Below are 19099 nucleotides of genomic sequence, written 5' to 3'. Positions count from 1 at the left end.
CTCAGTGGTTGAGTGTAGGGCTATGAACCAGGAGTCATGGTTCATTTTCTGGTCAGGGCACATGCATGGATTGCCAGCTCGATCATCAGTGAGGGGCATGCAAGAGGCAGCCAATCAATGATTCTCATCATTGATGTTTCTAAATTCTTTCTCTCTCTCCCTCTCCCTTCCTCTATGAAATCTTTGCTGGGGAGGAGATTTCAGTTCAACATAGAGAAGAACTTTCAAGCAGTCAGAGCTACAAAAAGATAGAGTGATTTCTGTCCAAAGGAACCAGTTCCTCACCATCCGGAAGTGGACAGCTACTAGGAAAAGATACAGTAGAGGGAACTCAAGCATCCAAGAAGAGGCTGGACTGTCTATACAGAATGCCTGTGCCAGCCCCAGGAGTCTGCAAGTCTACAAGACAGCTGAAGGATTCATAAAAAGTAGGAGGTCCCCTCTGCAGTATTGTTTGAGTGAGAGTAGAAAAGACTTACTTTGAAAATATCTTCTTTGACACCTGAAATTCCATCATCAGTAATTTATTCCTTTGGCTCAAACATCTTTCTTTTCCTAAGATTTTTTTTTTTTTTTAAAGAAGCAGTAATGCAAAAACTTGATCCTTTGGTGAAAAAGCTTTCAAAGAGCTCCCCTTCCTCCTGAGAAAGAAAAGATGGAAACCCCATAAGATCATGAACAGAAGGGGAGAGAAGGATGGAGAGAAGAAGGGAGGAAGGGAGGGAGGGAGGGAGGGAGGGAGGGAGGGAGGGAGGGAGGGAGGGAAGGAAGGAAAGAAGAAAGGAAAAGAAAGGAAAGGAAAGGAAAGGAAAGGAAAAGAAAGGAAAGGAAAGGAAAGGAAAGGAAAGGAAAGGAAAGGAAAGGAAAGGAAAGGAAAGGAAAGGAAAGGAAAGGAAAGGAAAGGAAAGGAAAGGAAAGGAAAGGAAAGGAAAGGAAAGGAAGAAAGCAAAGGGAGGGAAAAAGGAAGGAAGAAAAGCCTATGAGAAATTTTCCCCACACCACAGGTTTTAGGGACCAAGTCTGACAAGGGCTGAGATCTTTGGAATTTCTCAAAGATTCCTTAACATCCCAATTGCCTTGCAATTTCACCCAGCCACTTTTAGTAGAGATTCTACCTTCACAACTACCCACTGTCTCCCAATCTCCCTTCACCCAACTCCTCCCTCAAACACAAAGTTTTGGAATTCTGGAATCATCAATGGAGATAGTAAATTCAATCAAGAGTCTTACCCTCTTTAATTGTCAGTGACTTGAGTTCATATCTCTGCCCTTTTACCTCCTTCTACTACCATAAGCCTATTATAAGATTCTGTGAAGACAAAATTAGCGAAAGGCTTTATCATGAGATACACATGACTCTCCTTGTAGCAAACCACTCACCTTAGTTTTTCCACTGAGGTCTGTAAGCTGGGTCTAAAAATACCTTCCTCGAAAGAACCCTAATGCTTGTGTCAATCAGGGCCTGGGCTAGAAACTGATGGAATGTTTTATCTGAGTGTTTGAGAAGACTTTCGTGATTAAACAATTGACAAAGGTCAAGCCACAGAAGACCAGATAGTGTTAAATACCATACTTACCTATAAAGGCAGTAAGTTAAAACTCTTGTAAAATTAAATATATCATATTTAATTATTACAAATTGTATTTATGGAAAATTCATAAGTTGAAATTAAATTAAATTTCTCCATTTTTTCTACTATGCAGAGATAGGTATATTCCTTGTAGAATTTTCTACATGCAAATGCACATAGCCCAAAATTAGTTTATACCACACTTAGTACTCTATAACCTCTCTAGGCCTCTGCTTCCTCTTCTTTAAAATGGGCCCAAAGGTTGCCATGGTTACCAAATGCATTATTACACATAAAATTATTATTTTTCACGCAAGAATATATGGATTCATCATACTGTATGCCAGGCACTGTTCATAAGAGCTTCATACCCATTAATTCGATAAATGCATCCATTAGTGCCCAAGGAGTTCATGAATAAAATAAAATGGCTGTAGTTTCTCCTGATCCTCACCAAAAGCCAAGATCAGGGTCATAGACAATAAATAACAATAATATTTCAGATTTCTCTTTGGTTTTAGAATTTGTTCTATGTGCTTGGCACTGCCTCCAAAAAAATTGTCTGTTTAATTATGTTCTTGTCTGGCCAAGGTTAAAATGAGTTTTTCTCTGCCCAGAAAAGTCTCTGAAAAGAACAGATAGTTACATGAACTGTAAAGGGTTCAGTATTAGGAGAAGCAGCCTCTTCTAGTAACTAGAGGCTTGGGTTTAGAACAGGCTTTGGTTTCAACCCTGACTCTGTGCAGTGTGAGACTGAAGAATAAGTGTCTCTAGACCTCATTTTCTCATCTGAAAGATGGGGCTATTTTCTATTTTTTCTTACAAGGCTGCTGAGGGGGGAGCATTGGAGAATGTGAATGATAGCATCTTCTTGAACAATATAAAGGTCTACACAACTGGAAGCAGTTTAAATCTTCGAACAGAGCCAAATTCTAAGTAAATAAAAAGGGATTTCCAACTCCTCCATCTCCTTTTCCTAACCACTCCCCCTTCAGCTAGGAGCTTAATGTCCTAGCTGACCATTCTACCTTCTTAGGTGTCGATGCTCCCTACACATCACCTGCTCACTCCATAAAATTGACCCTGGTAGTCACGACATTGGCCTGAGTCAAATTGTGGAATGAGAAAAAGCTGATGTCCTTGCCCTGGTCCTTCTTTCTATATCCTTCTCTCCCTTTATTATCATGCAGAAAGGGCTCGGATGAACTCAACACGCCATAGCCAAATCCAATCACCTAGAGTTTCATTAATAGTAATAATTATTATTACAATAAATCAATATCATTTATTAAGCACTTATTAGGTATCAGAGCTCTTGAGAAACATAATCAAATTTAAAACAACCCAATGAGACAGCTGTTCACAACCTGTGGGTCGCGACCACCGGAAAACACATATAGCATATCAGATATTTACATTACGATTCATAACAGTAGCAAAATTACAGTTATGAAGTAGCAACGAAATAATTTTATGGTTGGGGGTCACCACAACATGAGGAACCGTATTAAAGGGTCGCAGCATTAGGAAGGTTGAGAACCACTGTATCTATCTGATAGATGGTTTTATTATTTTCATTTTACAGATTCTGAAACTGAGGTTTAGCAAGGTTAAGCAACTGTGCAGATCACACAGCTATAAAGTAGGAAAGAGACAAGAAGCTAAATCGTGTCTGACCCACACTCGAGGCTCGGTAAATACTAGTAGAATGAATACATAAAAATTAATCTGAGATGAGCCTGGGACATTACCATATTACTAGAAGCCTGGTGCATGAATTCGTGCACTGGTGGGGGGTCCCTCAGGATGGCCTGCGGAGATGGGGCTGACACCCACAGTCCAATGCCACCTGCAGCTCCTACCTGCTGCTCCCGCTCATCCCAGCCCCACTGCACCTGCTGTGGGCTCGCGCCCAATCAGTCCCAATCAGGAGAGGCTCTAGCTGGCCGCAGCAGTGCTCACCAGCCATGAGCCCTGTGTCTGGCACCCTTCTAAGGGAAGTGGCCTGCGGGATCAGGCTGAAACCATGTCTCCAACATCCCCTGAAGGGTCCCAGATTGCAAGAGGGCACAGGCCAGGCCAAGGGACCCTATCGGTGCATGATCAGGGCTGGAGAGGGACCATGGGAGGGCTCCAGGGTGTGTCCGGCCCATCTCACTCAGTCCCGATTGGCCGGACCCCAGCAACAAGCTAACCTACCGGTCAGAGTGTCTGCCCCCTGGTGGTCAGAGCACATCAAAGTGACTGGTCAACCATTCAACTGTCTGCCCCCTGGTGGTCAGTGCACGTCATAGCGAGTGGTTGAGTGGCCTTAGCATATCATTAGCATATTACACTTTGATTGGCTGAACAGTCAACAGGTCACCGGATGGCTGGACACTTAGCATATTAGGCTTTTATTGTATAGGTTGGGTGACTATTATTTTACAGGGTAATTTGAGTCTAAAGCCTGGCTTATAAGTACTCTCCAGCTACCTGTCATTCTGTTTTCCTCATTTAGTGCCTTTGACCCCAGAGAGCCCCCAAGTACATGCTAGATATGAAATCTACCCACACACAGTAAGGAGATAAGTGAAGTTAGAGTTTGGCTTCCAGTTTTCTTAAAACATTTCTTTTTCTACCCACCACTCACTCACCTCCCTTCTTTCCTTATTCCTTAAAAAAGAAATCATTACATCATTGCATTTTCTCACCTAGGAAAGTCTTTTTAAGTATCAGCCACCCTCATTTCAACACCTTGGGACCCTAGGAGCACCAGAGAGAGGTGTGGTAAGGAGAGCAAATATATCAAAGTGAGGAATAAATGCCCGCTGAGTTTATTAGCACCCAGGCTTAGAGAAAGAAAGGGATATTTTTATCAAATGCACCTTTATTTAAATAGAATTCAGAGTAACTTGATAGAAATGGTGTTCCTTTGGACATTTTTGTTCCCTCTAATAAGGACTGGCTATCTTATGTGCCCTTTCTAGCCTGGTTTTTATCCCCAATAAATATCATGAAAGTTTTTCCATTGATTCCCATATGAACTCTGCATCTCAGCCGCTAGCCTTTGGGTTATAGCCCAGGTGTAGGCCTGACAGGAGGTATGTGGCTCAGGTGGAGTGCCTCCTCTGTGACCAGGACTTAGGGCTTTATGTCTTCCCTGTGATTCACCAGGTTCCAATCATATAATTTCTCTAGCCAAGACTGTTTCATGAGCCGGTGCATGAGCTGGCCTTCAGAATTTAAATACATCCAGTCGTTTTCTTGCTCAAAACTTTGCCATGATTTGATGGATACTCCACATGCTTCCCTGACCTAGTGCATCATGCTCATCCACAACCTTTGGACCAAGATTTCATCTCAGACTCAGAAGTCTCTGTGCTGACATCTTGTTGTATATAGAGAGTTAGCTCCTCTCTCTCTCTCTCTCTCTCTCTCTCTCGCTCTCGCTCTCGCTCTCTCTCTCACACACACACACACACACACACACACACACACACACACACACATACTCACTCACATACTTAACTGATTGTTTTCAATAAAAGACAAAAAAAGCCCTTTTAAAAAAGAAGGAACTCTTGCCTTTTGCAACAGCATGGATGGAACTGGAGAGCATTATGCTAAGTGAAATAAGCCAGTCAGAGAAAGATAAATTCCTCATGATTTCACTCATTTGTGGAATATAGAGAACAACATAGGCTGATGAACAGGAACAGATCCAGAGGCAGAGAAACAGTGATCAGACTGTTAATCCCCAGAGGGAAGGTAGGGGAGGGAGGGGACAAGGGGAAGAGATCAACCGAAGAACTTGTATGCATGCATATAAGCCAAACCAATGGACATGGACAACAGGGGGATGAGAGCATGAGTGTGGGGGGGGGGGGCGGGGGGGGGTTAATGGGGGGGATGAGGACACATTTGTAATACCTTAACTAATAAAGATTTTTTTTTTAAAAAAAGCGCTTTTCCCGTCACCCTTTATTTATCTAAAAGAAGTCCTACACAGGTATGCACACCAAAGGACAGGCACAGTTAACACTGATTCTCTGAGTGACAAAATTCTTTGGTTGTGCTTTTCTCTGCCCTGAATATGTATTACTTTTGTAATTATGGAAAATAAATGTTGGTGTTTTGTTCTTTTTAAAGAATAAGTTCTGCTTTCTATTTCCTCTCTCACTTCTATAATCACAGAAACCAGATAAGCCAGGAGCACATGTCAGACCCGGCAGCCTCTCCCTCAGCCTCCACTTGGTCTGCTGTCCAGGCGAAAGCACTCTGTTCTAATTGCACGGAACAAATCACAGTTCCCAAGAGGACAAGACCGACATCCTTCCCTAAAAACGACTTGACATGTTTCCTTGCAACCTCTTTAGAAGTATAGGAAAGCGCTTTTTGAGAACATATTCATTTTCCTCCTCACATTTCTGGAGATCTCACTTGATAAGCTAAAGCTTAACATTTGACCAGTCAAGAGGCCATGTAGAGTAGAAAGTGCACCAGACTATCCATCAGAGAACTGGGTTTTGTCCCACCTGTGTTACAAAGTAACTGTGGCTAGGCTGGTGTGGTTTAGTGGTTGAGCATCAACCCAGGAACCAGGAGGTCATGGGTTCGATTCCTGGTCAGAGCACACGCCCATGTTGTGGGCTTGATCTGCAGTGCAGGAGGCAGCCAATTAATGATTCTCTCTCATCATTGATGTTTCTATCTCTTTCTCCTCTCCCCTCCTCTCTGACATTGTAATTTGACTTTAGTTTCTTGAAAGGGACAAAGACCATCCCTGATGTCCAGATTACCAGGTTATTCTTGGTCTGCAGCATCAATTGAATTTATATTCTTATGCACTTTATAAAAGACAAAACTTGCCTTCATGATGTCAGATGCATATAGAGTAGTCTGCTGGCTTCTCTGGAGCAAGGCCCTAGATCTCTATTGCTCATGCTCCTTTCCACCTGCAATTGGCTGCCCTCACCTCTGCCTTTATTTTCTGTAAAGAAGGACTAGCCTCAAGCTACTCCCTTTAGTTTTCTCCTACATGTCTTCTGTATTCTTAGTACCTAGCTCAGAGCTGAACAAGTGTAAGTACTGTATTATCTATCTATCTATCTATCTATCTATCTATCTATCTATCTATCTACATAATCATATAGATAGATAGATAGATAGATAGATATGTTATTATATCCCAAAAATGTATACATACATTTTGAATAATTATAAAGATAGTGTTTATTAAAATACATTTTATTTTCAAAATTGAGCTATCAGATGTTAAAGTGTGTATACATTTTTGGGACACCCTGTATGTGGTAAAATAATAAATGAATTTTCTGAGCACCTTTTAGGCAAAGCATAGTGGTGGGGGGAAAAATGGGACATGGAGGGAAACTTCTAAACAGCACTGGAAACACTGACCAATGAACATACAGCATAGGACATCCAGGGGTTCCTGGAAGAGAGAAAAAGAAGCCTGTAGAGAACCTTCAGTCAGGATAGGTGGGAGTCAGAGGTCTTCTTCATGGCCTAGGAGATCTGAGTTCGATCTGGAATCCACTTTACTAGCCAGGGGTTCTGCATGAAGCAACCAAGAACATGGTTTCTCAGGGTGATGGGTGAGGAGATGCTCACGGTGCTTCCAGAGATAGACACACACCCACATGCACACACAAACTTAGGGTCAAGGTCATGGTGCCCTTGAGTTAATCCTCTGACCTGGACTATTCCAGGAATATGGTGCCTCAAAGCTGGACAGGCCCTACGTTTAATCAAGATAAGATCTTCTCCAACAATGTGCCAACTCATGATTCTCACGACTGGTGCTTGAAGAGATCTGGACTAGAAATCAGAGGACCTGTAACTTTGCCAGTCACTGCTAATCACCTTTGTCCAGCCCAGCCCACCTGTCTTGATAACTTGAGAAACCACTTTCTTTTATTTATTTATTTATTTATTTAAATTATCTTTACTTTTTTTTAATAATTTTTATTTCTTGAAGTATTAAAAAGAGTATTACATATGTCTCCTTTCCCCCCCTTGACATTCCCCCGGCCTCCCCTACCCCCTAGTGTCTTGTGTCCATTGGTTATTCTTATATGTATGCATATAAGTCCTTCGGTTGATCTCTTAACTTCCCCCCCCGCCCCGCCCCAAATGCTCCCCAGGCTTCCCACTGTAGTTTGACAGTCTGTTCAATGCTGCTCTGATTCTGTATCTACTCCTGTTCACCAGTCTATACTGGTCCCCATTATCTGCCCTAACCTCACTGGAGCCGTCTTGACCTCACCGGGGCCGTCCCGACCTCACTGGGGTCATCCCTACCTCACCGGGCCGGAGAAACCACTTTCTTTATCCCACCTAGTCTTAACTTCCATCTCTCCTGGAGCTCTTTATTCAAGTTTACTCTCTGGATCTAGGTTATATCTACAAAAAAAATGAAGGAGTGAATGGGATGACCTTTCCTGTCCACCTCAAAGTGCTGTGATTCTACATTTTTATTTATTTATTCAATCAGTAATCATTTGTGACACCTTGCTTTGTGCCAGGAACTACAGTTTCAAAGATGACTATGAAGCAGCAATACCTAAATAACCCCTCACAATCTTATGTTGCACCAAGACACACAAGAGAAGAACTTTAGGTGGGGAGGAAGAAGAGGAAAAATGTTCCAGCGAAGGATGTACTGAGACTGAGACAGCAGACTAATGCATCATGTTTCCTGATACCTCGTCTCGCAGAGCTTCTTCGAGGTAGTTTTATGAAGTGTTAAAACTTGGCATCAGGATCACACTCCATGGGCTGGAATCTAGACACAGCTATGGACTAGCAGCTGCATGACCTAGGCAAGTTGATTTAACATCTGTACATTTTGGTTTTGTCTAAGAAGTAGATATAAACATTCTTAGCACTTTCTTTCCAGGGCTGTTGTGAGGGTTATAGAAGAAACATTAACACACATTTCCTATCATTCATATCAATAATTCAAATCTTTAGACCATTTAGATTTCATATAAAATGACTTCAGGAATTTTCCTTTTATTATCTTGGGAAAACAAAAATATGGATGGAAGAAAATAGAAAATTAGGCAAAAAGGAAAAATTTCTTTGGAGAAGTCAATCATTTGTAAAAAAGCATAGTCCCTACCTGGACACAAGTACAACAGACAAAGTTCCCCAGATCAAACATCTCAGAAATAACAAAATTCACCACCTCACTATTTAGGTGCCCATATGTTCTTACTGGCCAGAGTTGCCCACAAATACAGACATTTCAGTGCACACAGCAGTAATTTTCAAAAATATTTCCCTTTGCCCTAACCAGTTTGGCTCAATAGATAGAGCGTCGGCCTGCGGACTCAAGGGTCCCAGGTTCGATTCCGGTCAAGGGCATGTACCTTGGTTGCGGGCACATACCCAGTAGGAAGTGTGCAGGAGGCAGCTGATTGATGTTTCTCTCTCATCAATGTTTCTAACTCTCTATCCCTCACCCCTTCCTCTCTGTAAAAAATCAATAAAATGTATTACAAAACAAAAAACCAAAAAAATATTTCCCTTTTAGGAGAGGGAGATGCAACAAAGCTTAATCGGTTCTAAGTGATTCTGAAATATTGTATCAATTTACAGCAGAAAGGTCATCGTGGTGAATAAACATGAGGATTCTGCTCAGTGTCTGGGATTTAGCAGACTAACTCCCACTCATGTTAATGGGGCCATGCTGCCAAATCCCCAACCATCACTCTGGATATTTGCTCCAATCCCATGCTGTTGAGATTGAAATGTGTTTTCCAAATAAAGCTGATCCTGAGATGGAATCTGCATAGTTAGTGTAGCTGATGCCTGATGCTCGAAAGAGCAGCATTAAGGAACTTTGTTGAAAAGTGTGTCTTCATATTGTCTACCCAACTCAGGGCCTCTTCCTTTGCCTGGTGCGCAATGTGGTCTGCTCACTTTACAAACTCACCTTCCACTTCTTCTCTCTGTGAGCTCCATGCAAAACAAAGTCCCCCAGTTCTTCACACATACCCCAGGCTTCTCTGCTAGAGGTGAATGTTTCTGCTGGTCCCTACCTCCATCTCAATGCTACCTTGTTGGTGAAGTTTTTCTATACTGTTCTACCACCCTCAACACACACATACACTCTGGATGTGATATTGCCTTCCTTTGCTCTTAGAACATTTTGAGCCTTGAATACGGTACAGTTCACATCCTTCCTTAGGAAGTTGTGTTATTCCCCTCAGGTAAGTAGGGAGGGCATCATACTGGTCTTTGGATTTCCTTTAACATGCAACCTAGGCCCTTGAACATTATCAGTGCTAAAGAAAGCACTGAATTGAATTGAATGACTCTCGATTGCTTAATGTTTTTGGAGACTTTCAAGGAAGGGGTTGGAATGGGAGAATTAGGATGTAATTATAGGTGATAGATCCTTTGTTAAGTTAAATACACATGTTTTAGAGAGCATCGCTAGTCTTTGGGCTGAGAAAAAAAATGACTGGTTCATTTATCAGAACTCTGCCACTGCTGTTGGAGACTTAGAATACTGGCCTGGCTGAACTGTGGACCTGATTCACAACAGCAAGTCAGGCATTGACATTCAGCACGGGCATCCCTCAGAAGCCTCTAGACCAGTGGTCGGCAAACTTCGGCCCCTTGAGTGTGGCTCTTCCACAAAATACCACATGTGGGCTCGCACGTACAGTGTGATTGAAACTTCGTGGCCACACTCGAGGGGCCTAAGAGCCGTGGTTCTCAACCTTGGCTGCACATTAGAATCACCTGGGAATCTTTTTAAAATCCTGATTTCTGGGCCTTATCCTCCAGAAATTCTGTTTCTTTGTTACTAATGTTGTGGCCCCACCCCATAACAAAGAAAGAATTTCCAGAGGATGAGGCCCAGAAATCAGGATTTTAAAAAGATTCCCAGGTGATTCTAATGTGCAGCCAAGGTTGAGAACCACTGCTCTAGACTAATGCCTACAAGCCCTCAAGACCCAAAGCTGACAATGGTACATTTTAACCACAACCACTCATTTAGGTTTGGTTCAACCAGGTGTGTTTAGCTAATATTCATGCTATCTTGTGTGTAACAATCTCTACATGAACATAACCGTTGGATAGTCACAAAACTGGTTTGTCATGCCTGACTGAATATCAGAGCCCTGATCCGGATGAGATTGACAATTTACCTTTCACCTGCTCTTATTTTAATAGCTTTCCTGGAACCTGCAGGAGTTCTGGAGCTTCAAAGCAAAGGATCGTCTCTGCTCACTGTTTCTCCTTTCCTACTCTCTCACCAAAACCTAGTGGATGCTTCTGCGGTTTTTATCTACCTTTTATCTATCAGTGGTTCTCAACCTTCTGGCCCTTTAAATACAGTTCCTCATGTTGTGACCCAACCATAAAATTATTTTCGTTGCTACTTCATAACTGTAATGTTGCTACTGTTATGAATCATAATGTAAATATCTGATATGCAGGATGGTTTTAGGCGACCCCTGAGAAAGGATCGTTCGACCGCCAAAGGGGTTCGCGACCCACAGGTTGAGAACCGCTGATTCTAGCTGAATACTTACTAAAATTGAGTACTAATAACAGACCCTATTTCTTGAGATTCTATTTCCCTCAATTTTATGGCATCACTCTGTAACTTTCTTTTGCTATCCAGCTCTTTTCAACTTCCATGATGGGCTCCTCCTCTGGGCACTTCAGGTTCTACCTTGGCCAGCCCCTCTCATTGCCATGGCCGCTGCTTCCACTTCTAAAGCCCCAAGGATCTCTGTTCTCATCACTAATTTCGCATGCGATGTAAACAGGCAGCTTTTTTTTGGTGACAGTTTCAGACTTCCCTTTTTTTACTCCTTTTCAAATTTCTCCTCCAAACATCTGATTCTCAGAATTTCATGCCAGTGTCTTCACATCAGTTGTTCACAACCACGACTACACAGTCAAATCCCTGAGGAATGGAAAATTAAAAAAATATCAATACCAAAGAACTTATATGCACATATGCATAACCCATTCACACAGACAATAGTACGGTGAAGGCCTGGGGCGGGGCTGGAGTGGTGTGGAGGGGGTCAATGGGGGAAAAAGAGGATATATGCAATACTTTCAACAATAAAGATTAAACACACACACACACACACACACACACACATATTGATGCCTAGACTACAGCCTCAGAGATTCTAATTTAGATATTCCAGAGTGGACCAAAGGCATTAATATTTTTTAAATGCACTACTATTATCCCATTATTATTGACATAATTTTTTACCTTTTTGTCTGAGAAGTAACTTTGACAACCCTTCTCAAGAGCTGAGACTTAGGTATTATAATTATCTCTGGGGTCCCAGGGCCTGGGACATGGGCCCAATGGCTGTTTATTGTCTTAAGTATACAACTTGGTTTGTTCAAGACAGATTCAACTTATACCCATTGTTCTGGTGTTGCATTCAATTAACGATCCTGCCCCTTTCTTTCATTATCTAAGGTAGCCCATTTTGTACACTAAATTATATAGCCTTTCCTAACCATAAGCGCACCTAAAGATTTGAAAATATTTAGTATTTGTATTTTTGCCGAGGCACTAAGCCAGTCTGGAGGAGTGGACAGCCAAACTGATTTTAAGGGTGAAGAAGAACATACCCAGCAAAAGGAGGTGATGGGACAGATATTCCCCGCAGAAGAAATAGCATTAAAAAAAGCAGAGGTGCAAGAGAAATCATGTTCTTTCTGATCCCTCCTAACCTCGCACATCCTCCATTCTAAGTCCAGTCCTTTTCCTCTGTCCCCAGAGCTAGAGAATACAGCCGTTAGCTCTCATATTTTTGTTAACCCTTTAAATATCTGAAGACTTAAACATTACAAATTTGGTGCTTTTGGTGTTTCTTTTTCCAGGCTAAATAACTTCACTCTCTCCAGGCTATTCTTCAAATTTTTAGAATTGGCACCAACTATCTACACCAAAGTGCGCAGAGCGCGCACACACACACACACACACACACACACACACACACGAATGCATCCATGCACACGTAGGCCAGGGGCTGTAGTGCACCAAAAGGCTCTTAAATTTGAGAGAATATTTCAAGGCTGTCCTCTCACAAAGTACAGATTAAGGTCACATACGTCACATAGCTATGTGAAGCATCAAATCATCAGTATATTTCCTTCATTAAATAGAAAGCAAAAGATCAGACTGATACACATCAGTCATTCTGAGGGATGACCCTATATGCCAAGAAGAAAGAGATCCACCCCACTAATATGGAATGCATTTCTACCAGGAAACACTATTATTCTTGTCACCGTACATCACGGCACAAATACAACAGCCCTTGTTTTCCACACAGTTTCCTACTTCTTTCACACCCAAGCATATGCTAAGAGATCTCAAGCAACACTCTTCCTCCATCTCTGGGAGGTGTCTTAAAACATTTTTAGCTCACCAGACACAAAACAGAGGAGGATCTGTTTCTGTACTCAAGAATAATAATTTTCAACTGCCTATTTATACTGCAGATGAAAACCTATAGGTTGAAATATTTTCATTCTAAAATTGGCATCTGCCTTGCTATAGTTAAAGGGTGCAACAAGTGTGTTTGAAAAACAATCATCCAGGAAATTCCATAGTGCTTTTCAGTGTTCAGACCAAATGCTTACTAGAATTAGAAGGTGAGTAACATTAAAGAATTGAAAAAGAACATTAGCCCACTGAACTAATGGGACCACATGTAGACAGAAAATGCCAAAAAATGAGAATGCATTGTGTGAGAATGCAATATCTTGTGCATATAAGCAAAGGCTCAGTCTCCTTTGAAAGAACCCCAAAATAAATTATTAGATATCTAGAATTGTGCTGTATAATAATGCAGCAGCAACTAACCATATATGGCTATTTAAACTAAATAAAATTATAAATTGAGTTCTTCAATGGCACTAGTCACATTTTAAGAGCTCAATTGTCGCTGCCATACAGAGCAGCAAAGATAGTTGAAAATTTCCATCATTATACACAGCTGCATTGAACAGTGCTGGTCTAGAGGGTTCTGCTTGACTGTTGGATCAGCATCATTTTACACATAAGAACTTCAAGAGATGACGGAGAGCACTACATGCCTGTCATATGTGACGATTCATGGCAGGGAAGTATGGTGGAAAGGGAAAAAATCTTCACTCCTGGAATGAGCTACTGTGATATAGCATTGACATTTTATTATAAGAAATTGCCTCATGGAAAAAACACACACAGAGAAATCTTGGGCTAAAATGGAAAGGAGTTAGTAAATGCTACTACTTGAATAACTCATCACACTCTTCTAAACATTCATAAAATGTACGAGGCTCTTCTCATCTGTGAATGACTAATTGGACTTTATTGGTCATCCCTCAAATACTATTCATCCATCTCTCACTTCCTGCCCCCAGTGTTCTGCATTTTAAAATATGTAATAAAACATTTTGAACATATATTTAAATAAATAGAACCCCAATCAAAATAGAAAAATGCAGACTTCCCATTTTACCAAAAAAAGGCAAGAACTTTATTTTAAACAAATCCTCAGTTGTGTGTTACACTGCATCCATATCTAAATAAAAATGATAATGATAATGGAAAGGAAACAGGACTCATAAAAGTACATTATCCAAATATTACTCTTGGCCAATGTTTTAACTAAATATACAGTGGATATAAAAGGTATAGTATGGCACTTAAATAGATAAGACCAAAGAAAGGGAAATATATTCACAGTCCAAAGCAATAGGTTTTTAAACCTTTGGTATATGTCTTAAGCATTCATAAACACATGTTACCCGATAATATTTAGTTCTAGTGATTTTGTGGAGATTTCAAAAATAACTGATAAAATAACAAATAGGGGTTGACATGGGCTGATTAAGGTCTCTGGTGTGAGCACACGGGTAAACTCAAACAGTGGCAAAATGAAGTGCAGCTGTGTTGCACAACAAAACTATATTAGAAAATAAATGGAATACACCAGCTAGAAATTCTGTGGCTCGAGTAGACACCTTTGATATTAACAAAAAATATTTTTAATGCTATCCAAAGTCCACATACTGGAAGGCAAAAGTATCCCAAAGCTCATAAACACATGCCTAACAGTGCAATAATCATCTCACAGAAGTTTTATAATTGCATATTGCAATTCCCTCCCTCCCACCCAAACCCTATCCCTAATAAAGAGCACCAGTGCAGTTTGAGCTAGAAAATTGGAAATATTGAGACATTCCTAAGGTTTTCATAATGACTAAGGGCTAGTCATATGGGACTCTAATGCAAGCCTTTGTCATGACCATTCTCCAAAAAAGCATCCCAAGTAATTCCCTCTAGCTTGCAGGTAAACCATATTAGGTCTACTGTAAGGCCAGATTAAAAAAAAAAAAAAAAAAAAGCTGGCATGCTATCTTGGGTTGAGGAAAGGGGCATGCTGATCAGGGAGATACATGAAGAATGCCTCCAGGATGTTTGTCTTGCAGCCTAGGATGAAGGGATGTGTTGAGATAAGTCACAAATCTTGTACCAATGAAGAATTTCACTTACACCATTCACCAGGATACAGAACTCAGCAGAGCTAAGTCCTAGTTGGTAGCTGTACAAGTCCACTGTTATCAAGATCAGACTAGGCCATAAAGTTAAAAGATCCAAAAAAGGCCAGCTCATCCATCTCATCACTCTACCCAATTGTCTCTGTGGAACCAGTGGTGTGACGTCCTAATGATTCTTTCTCTCCTCTCCCATTGATGCAACATCTTCTCCTAACCAGCCTTTTCCTGTATCTCAATCGTGAGAGTCAAATAATTGAGGGCAGATATTAGCCACTCTCAAACAGTCATCTGCCTCAGGGCTACCTATCATCCCCTGGGCCTTCCCCAAACCTGTCCCTTCACACGTAGGCAGAATCACTGGACTGAGTCCTGCCAAAGTTGGGAACACTGACCCGGGGCAGGTCCTTGTTGCGGATCTCATAGACTGACTTTCTCTTGGCCTGGGCCCCTCGCACAGCCAGCTTGATCTTGCGCCACCCCAAGTGGTTGAGTTCGGCCAAGTTGAGCACAACACAGATGCCACTCACAGCAAACATGAACACTAGGAAGACGGTCTTCTCAGTAGGCCGGGACACATAACACTCCACCTCCTTGATGCAGGGGTAGCGGTCACACTCATACAACCCTGGGACGCTGAAGCCATAGAGAAAGTATTGGCCCACCAGAAACCCAATCTCCAGGGCATTTCGGAACACCACTTGGATAATGTAGAAGCGGGAGATGCCTTCCTGCCTTCGGAGCTTGGATCGAGCTGCAGTGCGCAGCCCTGACGGGTTTGGGGTCAGCTCCTTAACCTCTAAACAATCTGGCTCCGTCTCTTTGCTGGTGTTCTCTGTGTTTTGCAGCACCCCATTGACGATGGCATTTGGCATCTTCTTATCTTCTCGTTTTCCACCACCACTGCCCATACCCCCAGTTCCTCCAGGACCACCCATGGACTCAGGGGGGTCTCTGTCCAGGGCTAGGAAGACGGTAGAGTAGCGGCGTTCTCGCTGCTTGGCGGACTGGTGCACAGAATAGGTGATGAAGCAGAGACTGGGGGTACACACCATTATGATTTGGAAGACCCAGTAACGTATGTGGGAGATGGGGAAGGCGCGGTCATAGCAGGCCTGGTTACAGCCAGGCTGCAGGGTGTTGCACACAAACATGGTCTGCTCGTCATCGTACACTGTCTCCCCCACAATGGCCACAATGAGGATCCGGAAGATCACCACCACAGTCAACAGGATCCTGAGCAGGGGAGAGGGAGGGAGAGAGGTTCTCGTGGGCTGAGTCACTGATTTAGGAAACCCCTGCCCCTCCCTTCCCTGCTCCTCCCTTCCCTGCTGTTGTTTATAGAGGACCTTTGACTGCGGAGCTGTCCAGCCCTGCATGGTACTGAACTAGAGATCTTAGGAAGCCTGTGTCTCTTCCCTTTCTGCTGGGTGCTGGGAGCACTTCATATGACAGGGATGTCTGATATATAGTTCTCTGTCCATTGGGCATGGCACATCTGCCACAGACAGGTTTCATCTGTATATGTGGAATGCACAGAGGCACAACACACGCCTTCCCTCTGGATATGGCAAAGGCACACCCAATATCTGAACAGAATACATTTCAAAACCTACACAGTGTATATAAGTACTCCAACTGGATTGGATGTTTATCTTCCATATGAATATTGAACTTAATGCTTTACATAAACAGATAGCTATGAATATACATATATACAGTATATTACAATATTGGGTGTGTAGGTTTCTGACACAGTTAAGTTTTAGCAGCCAAATCGGTTTAGCTTAATAAAAATTTGTTGGGGAAAGATACATCTGCTCTGAAGAGCAAATCCATCTTCCCATTTGTCCTCCTCTGTCCAAATACAATCCTGCCTTCCTTGTAGATTCTATTTAGGGAACCGGATGGAGACTGGCTGGACTCCCAAGAGTGGGGGGACCATGGCTGAGCCAGCAACTCCGTTTCCATTGGGAGAAGAGTGAACCCCCTGTGTTGCTTCATAGGGAGGGGATGGGGCGCTGAGTAGGAGCAGCTGAAGAAGGGGGTGGGCATCCGGTAATCTCTCAATGCGGGAACACAGACGCATGGGCTGAGGACGATGGGAAGGGTCAGGGGATGGGCTGGGGGCTGTTGGGGCTCAGTCTGGATGTGAGAAGGGACTCCCGGGGCCGCCCGACAGCCGGCTCGGCGCCCTTACCTCCCGATCATAGTGGAGTGCTGCTGCACCGCGGCTTCCAGCAGCCTCTCCAAGATGGTCCATTCCCCCATCGCTGTGCATCCGGAGGCAGCAGACAAAGAGTGGGCAGCACCGGGCACCTTCCTGCTCCTGGCCCCACCCCGGGCCGCACGTCCCCGCTGGGAGCGAATTGCCCCGCAATTAAAGAAGCAAACAATTAAAAAAAAAATCCACGAATCTCCTCTCCCGTTTATTGTACTTAAAAGAGAAAAATGGGGAAAGAAATTCAAGCGCACCCCGGCTGATGGGGCAGCTGGCGCGGTCCAGAGAGCCGGCACGACCTCCCGCGCCGTCCGGGGTTCAGGTTTTGAGCCCACGGTGCCCGGGCGAGGGGCGGGGCGGGGAGGCAGCGTGCAGCTCCTCCAACTCTCTCGCCCTCCCGAGAGGTCTCAGCGCGCCACTCACCCCCGGGTCTGGGGGCCGGGAAAGGGTCCGGGCACCAGCCGGGTGCCTGGCACTTCGGTCTGCACTGAGCGCTCCCGCGCTGCCACCTGCGAGGCCGGGGCGGAGCGCGCAGAGCCGGCTGCGGGCTGGGAATCCGCGGCCGCCGCCTCTAATCCGCCCTTAAGTAGTCTCCGCCTGCGTCACGCCAGGTCGGTGGAGGGGAGCCGAGCGGCGCGCGGCTGTCATTGCGCGCTGAAGCCCGAGGGGCAGGGGACGCGCGCGGGGGCAGAGGGGGGAAGAGTCCTGCGGCCCTGGGGGCGGGGAATGGGGCGACTCCGAAAGACAGGATCGCACCGCCCCTCGGGGCTTCTCCTGCGCCCAGGTAACCTCACCTGACCATCCGGCCCCTGCAGGAGGAGGCGGGGCCGGGAGCAGACGCGTGGGTGAGCGGGGAGGGACCGAAGCAGGTAGTTTAGCCTCTCGCTATGTACAAACCTCATCTTTTGCTTTTTTGTCTTCTAGGAGGCCACAGAAATTCCCTCTCTAAAGGGAGATGCTGGTTGGGGAAGGCGAATGGGGACGACGGTAGGACGTTTTTCAATCTCCCTTGAGAGGACTACACGGTGCAGCATGTGCCTGCGGTTTGATGCCTCCGTGGATCCGGTGCAGGGGTGAGGGAAGCTTGATGACACACAGTCCATTTAGGCTGAAGCTGAAACGCTGGTGTGAAGCTGCCTCTGAGGAGGGGGGTCTTGGCATAAATCTGTAATTAGGTGTCTTGCGTGGGCCAGTGGGTGGTCATGATTAAAGGTCTCTGCTGTTTTCTTTTTCAATTATTTATTTATTTATTTATTTATGGGGGGAGGGGGTGCTTCTCAGGTAAACTGTGGTGGACTCTGAGCTCAAGGAGGCCCAGTACTCCACTAGCAGAAACAGAGCCGCTCACATCCTCACCCAAACTCCTCTTTCCCTAGCCCGCCTGCCTTGGCTTTCTCCCCTCCACCAGCAGGTTTTTAAATTTACATTTTTGTTGTGAGTTCTGTCGAGCAACTGCTTAATTGGTCTCTAGAAAATGGAAACAATCACACCAGGCTGCTAATGAGCTCAGGGTCAGTATTAGGAGACCCAGCAGTTGGGAATATTCCATGTACCAAATGGGTAAGTAGTTGTCACCTTTTTAAAAATACAGCTGTGAAAGGGTTGCTAACTCATTCTAGGCATCTGATGAAGTCTTACTTATCCACAGCGATCATGGCACATAGCAGGATTACATAACCCACACCACCGTGAGCCTTCAGTTCAAGAGCAACCAAGCTGGTGGCCGGGACAGGGAAGATGGGCACATGGCATGGGCTTG

General features: G+C 43.9%; 1 protein-coding gene and 1 long non-coding RNA gene across 2 annotated transcripts; one reads left to right on the top strand and one right to left on the bottom strand.

The window, feature by feature from the left end:
* Nucleotides 1–14756: 14756 nt before the first annotated feature.
* GJD2 (gap junction protein delta 2) lies at nucleotides 14757–17882 on the bottom strand. The gene is made up of 2 exons (XM_059674351.1): nucleotides 17320–17882; nucleotides 14757–16355 (listed from the first exon to the last, which is right to left on the bottom strand). The coding sequence occupies exons 1-2, from the start codon at nucleotides 17388–17390 to the stop codon at nucleotides 15461–15463; spliced, it is 966 nt and encodes a 321-aa protein (XP_059530334.1). The 5' UTR covers nucleotides 17391–17882; the 3' UTR covers nucleotides 14757–15460.
* Nucleotides 17883–18045: 163 nt separating this feature from the next.
* LOC132220730 (uncharacterized) lies at nucleotides 18046–18564 on the top strand. Its single transcript, XR_009449851.1, has 2 exons — nucleotides 18046–18124; nucleotides 18265–18564. It is a non-coding gene; the product is annotated as an uncharacterized LOC132220730 (long non-coding RNA).
* Nucleotides 18565–19099: the final 535 nt, after the last annotated feature.

Source organism: Myotis daubentonii, chromosome 1, assembly GCF_963259705.1.
Source record: "Myotis daubentonii chromosome 1, mMyoDau2.1, whole genome shotgun sequence".
In the NCBI taxonomy this organism is placed as follows: Eukaryota; Metazoa; Chordata; class Mammalia; order Chiroptera; family Vespertilionidae; genus Myotis; species Myotis daubentonii.
This window is presented reverse-complemented; position numbering and strand designations above follow the sequence as displayed.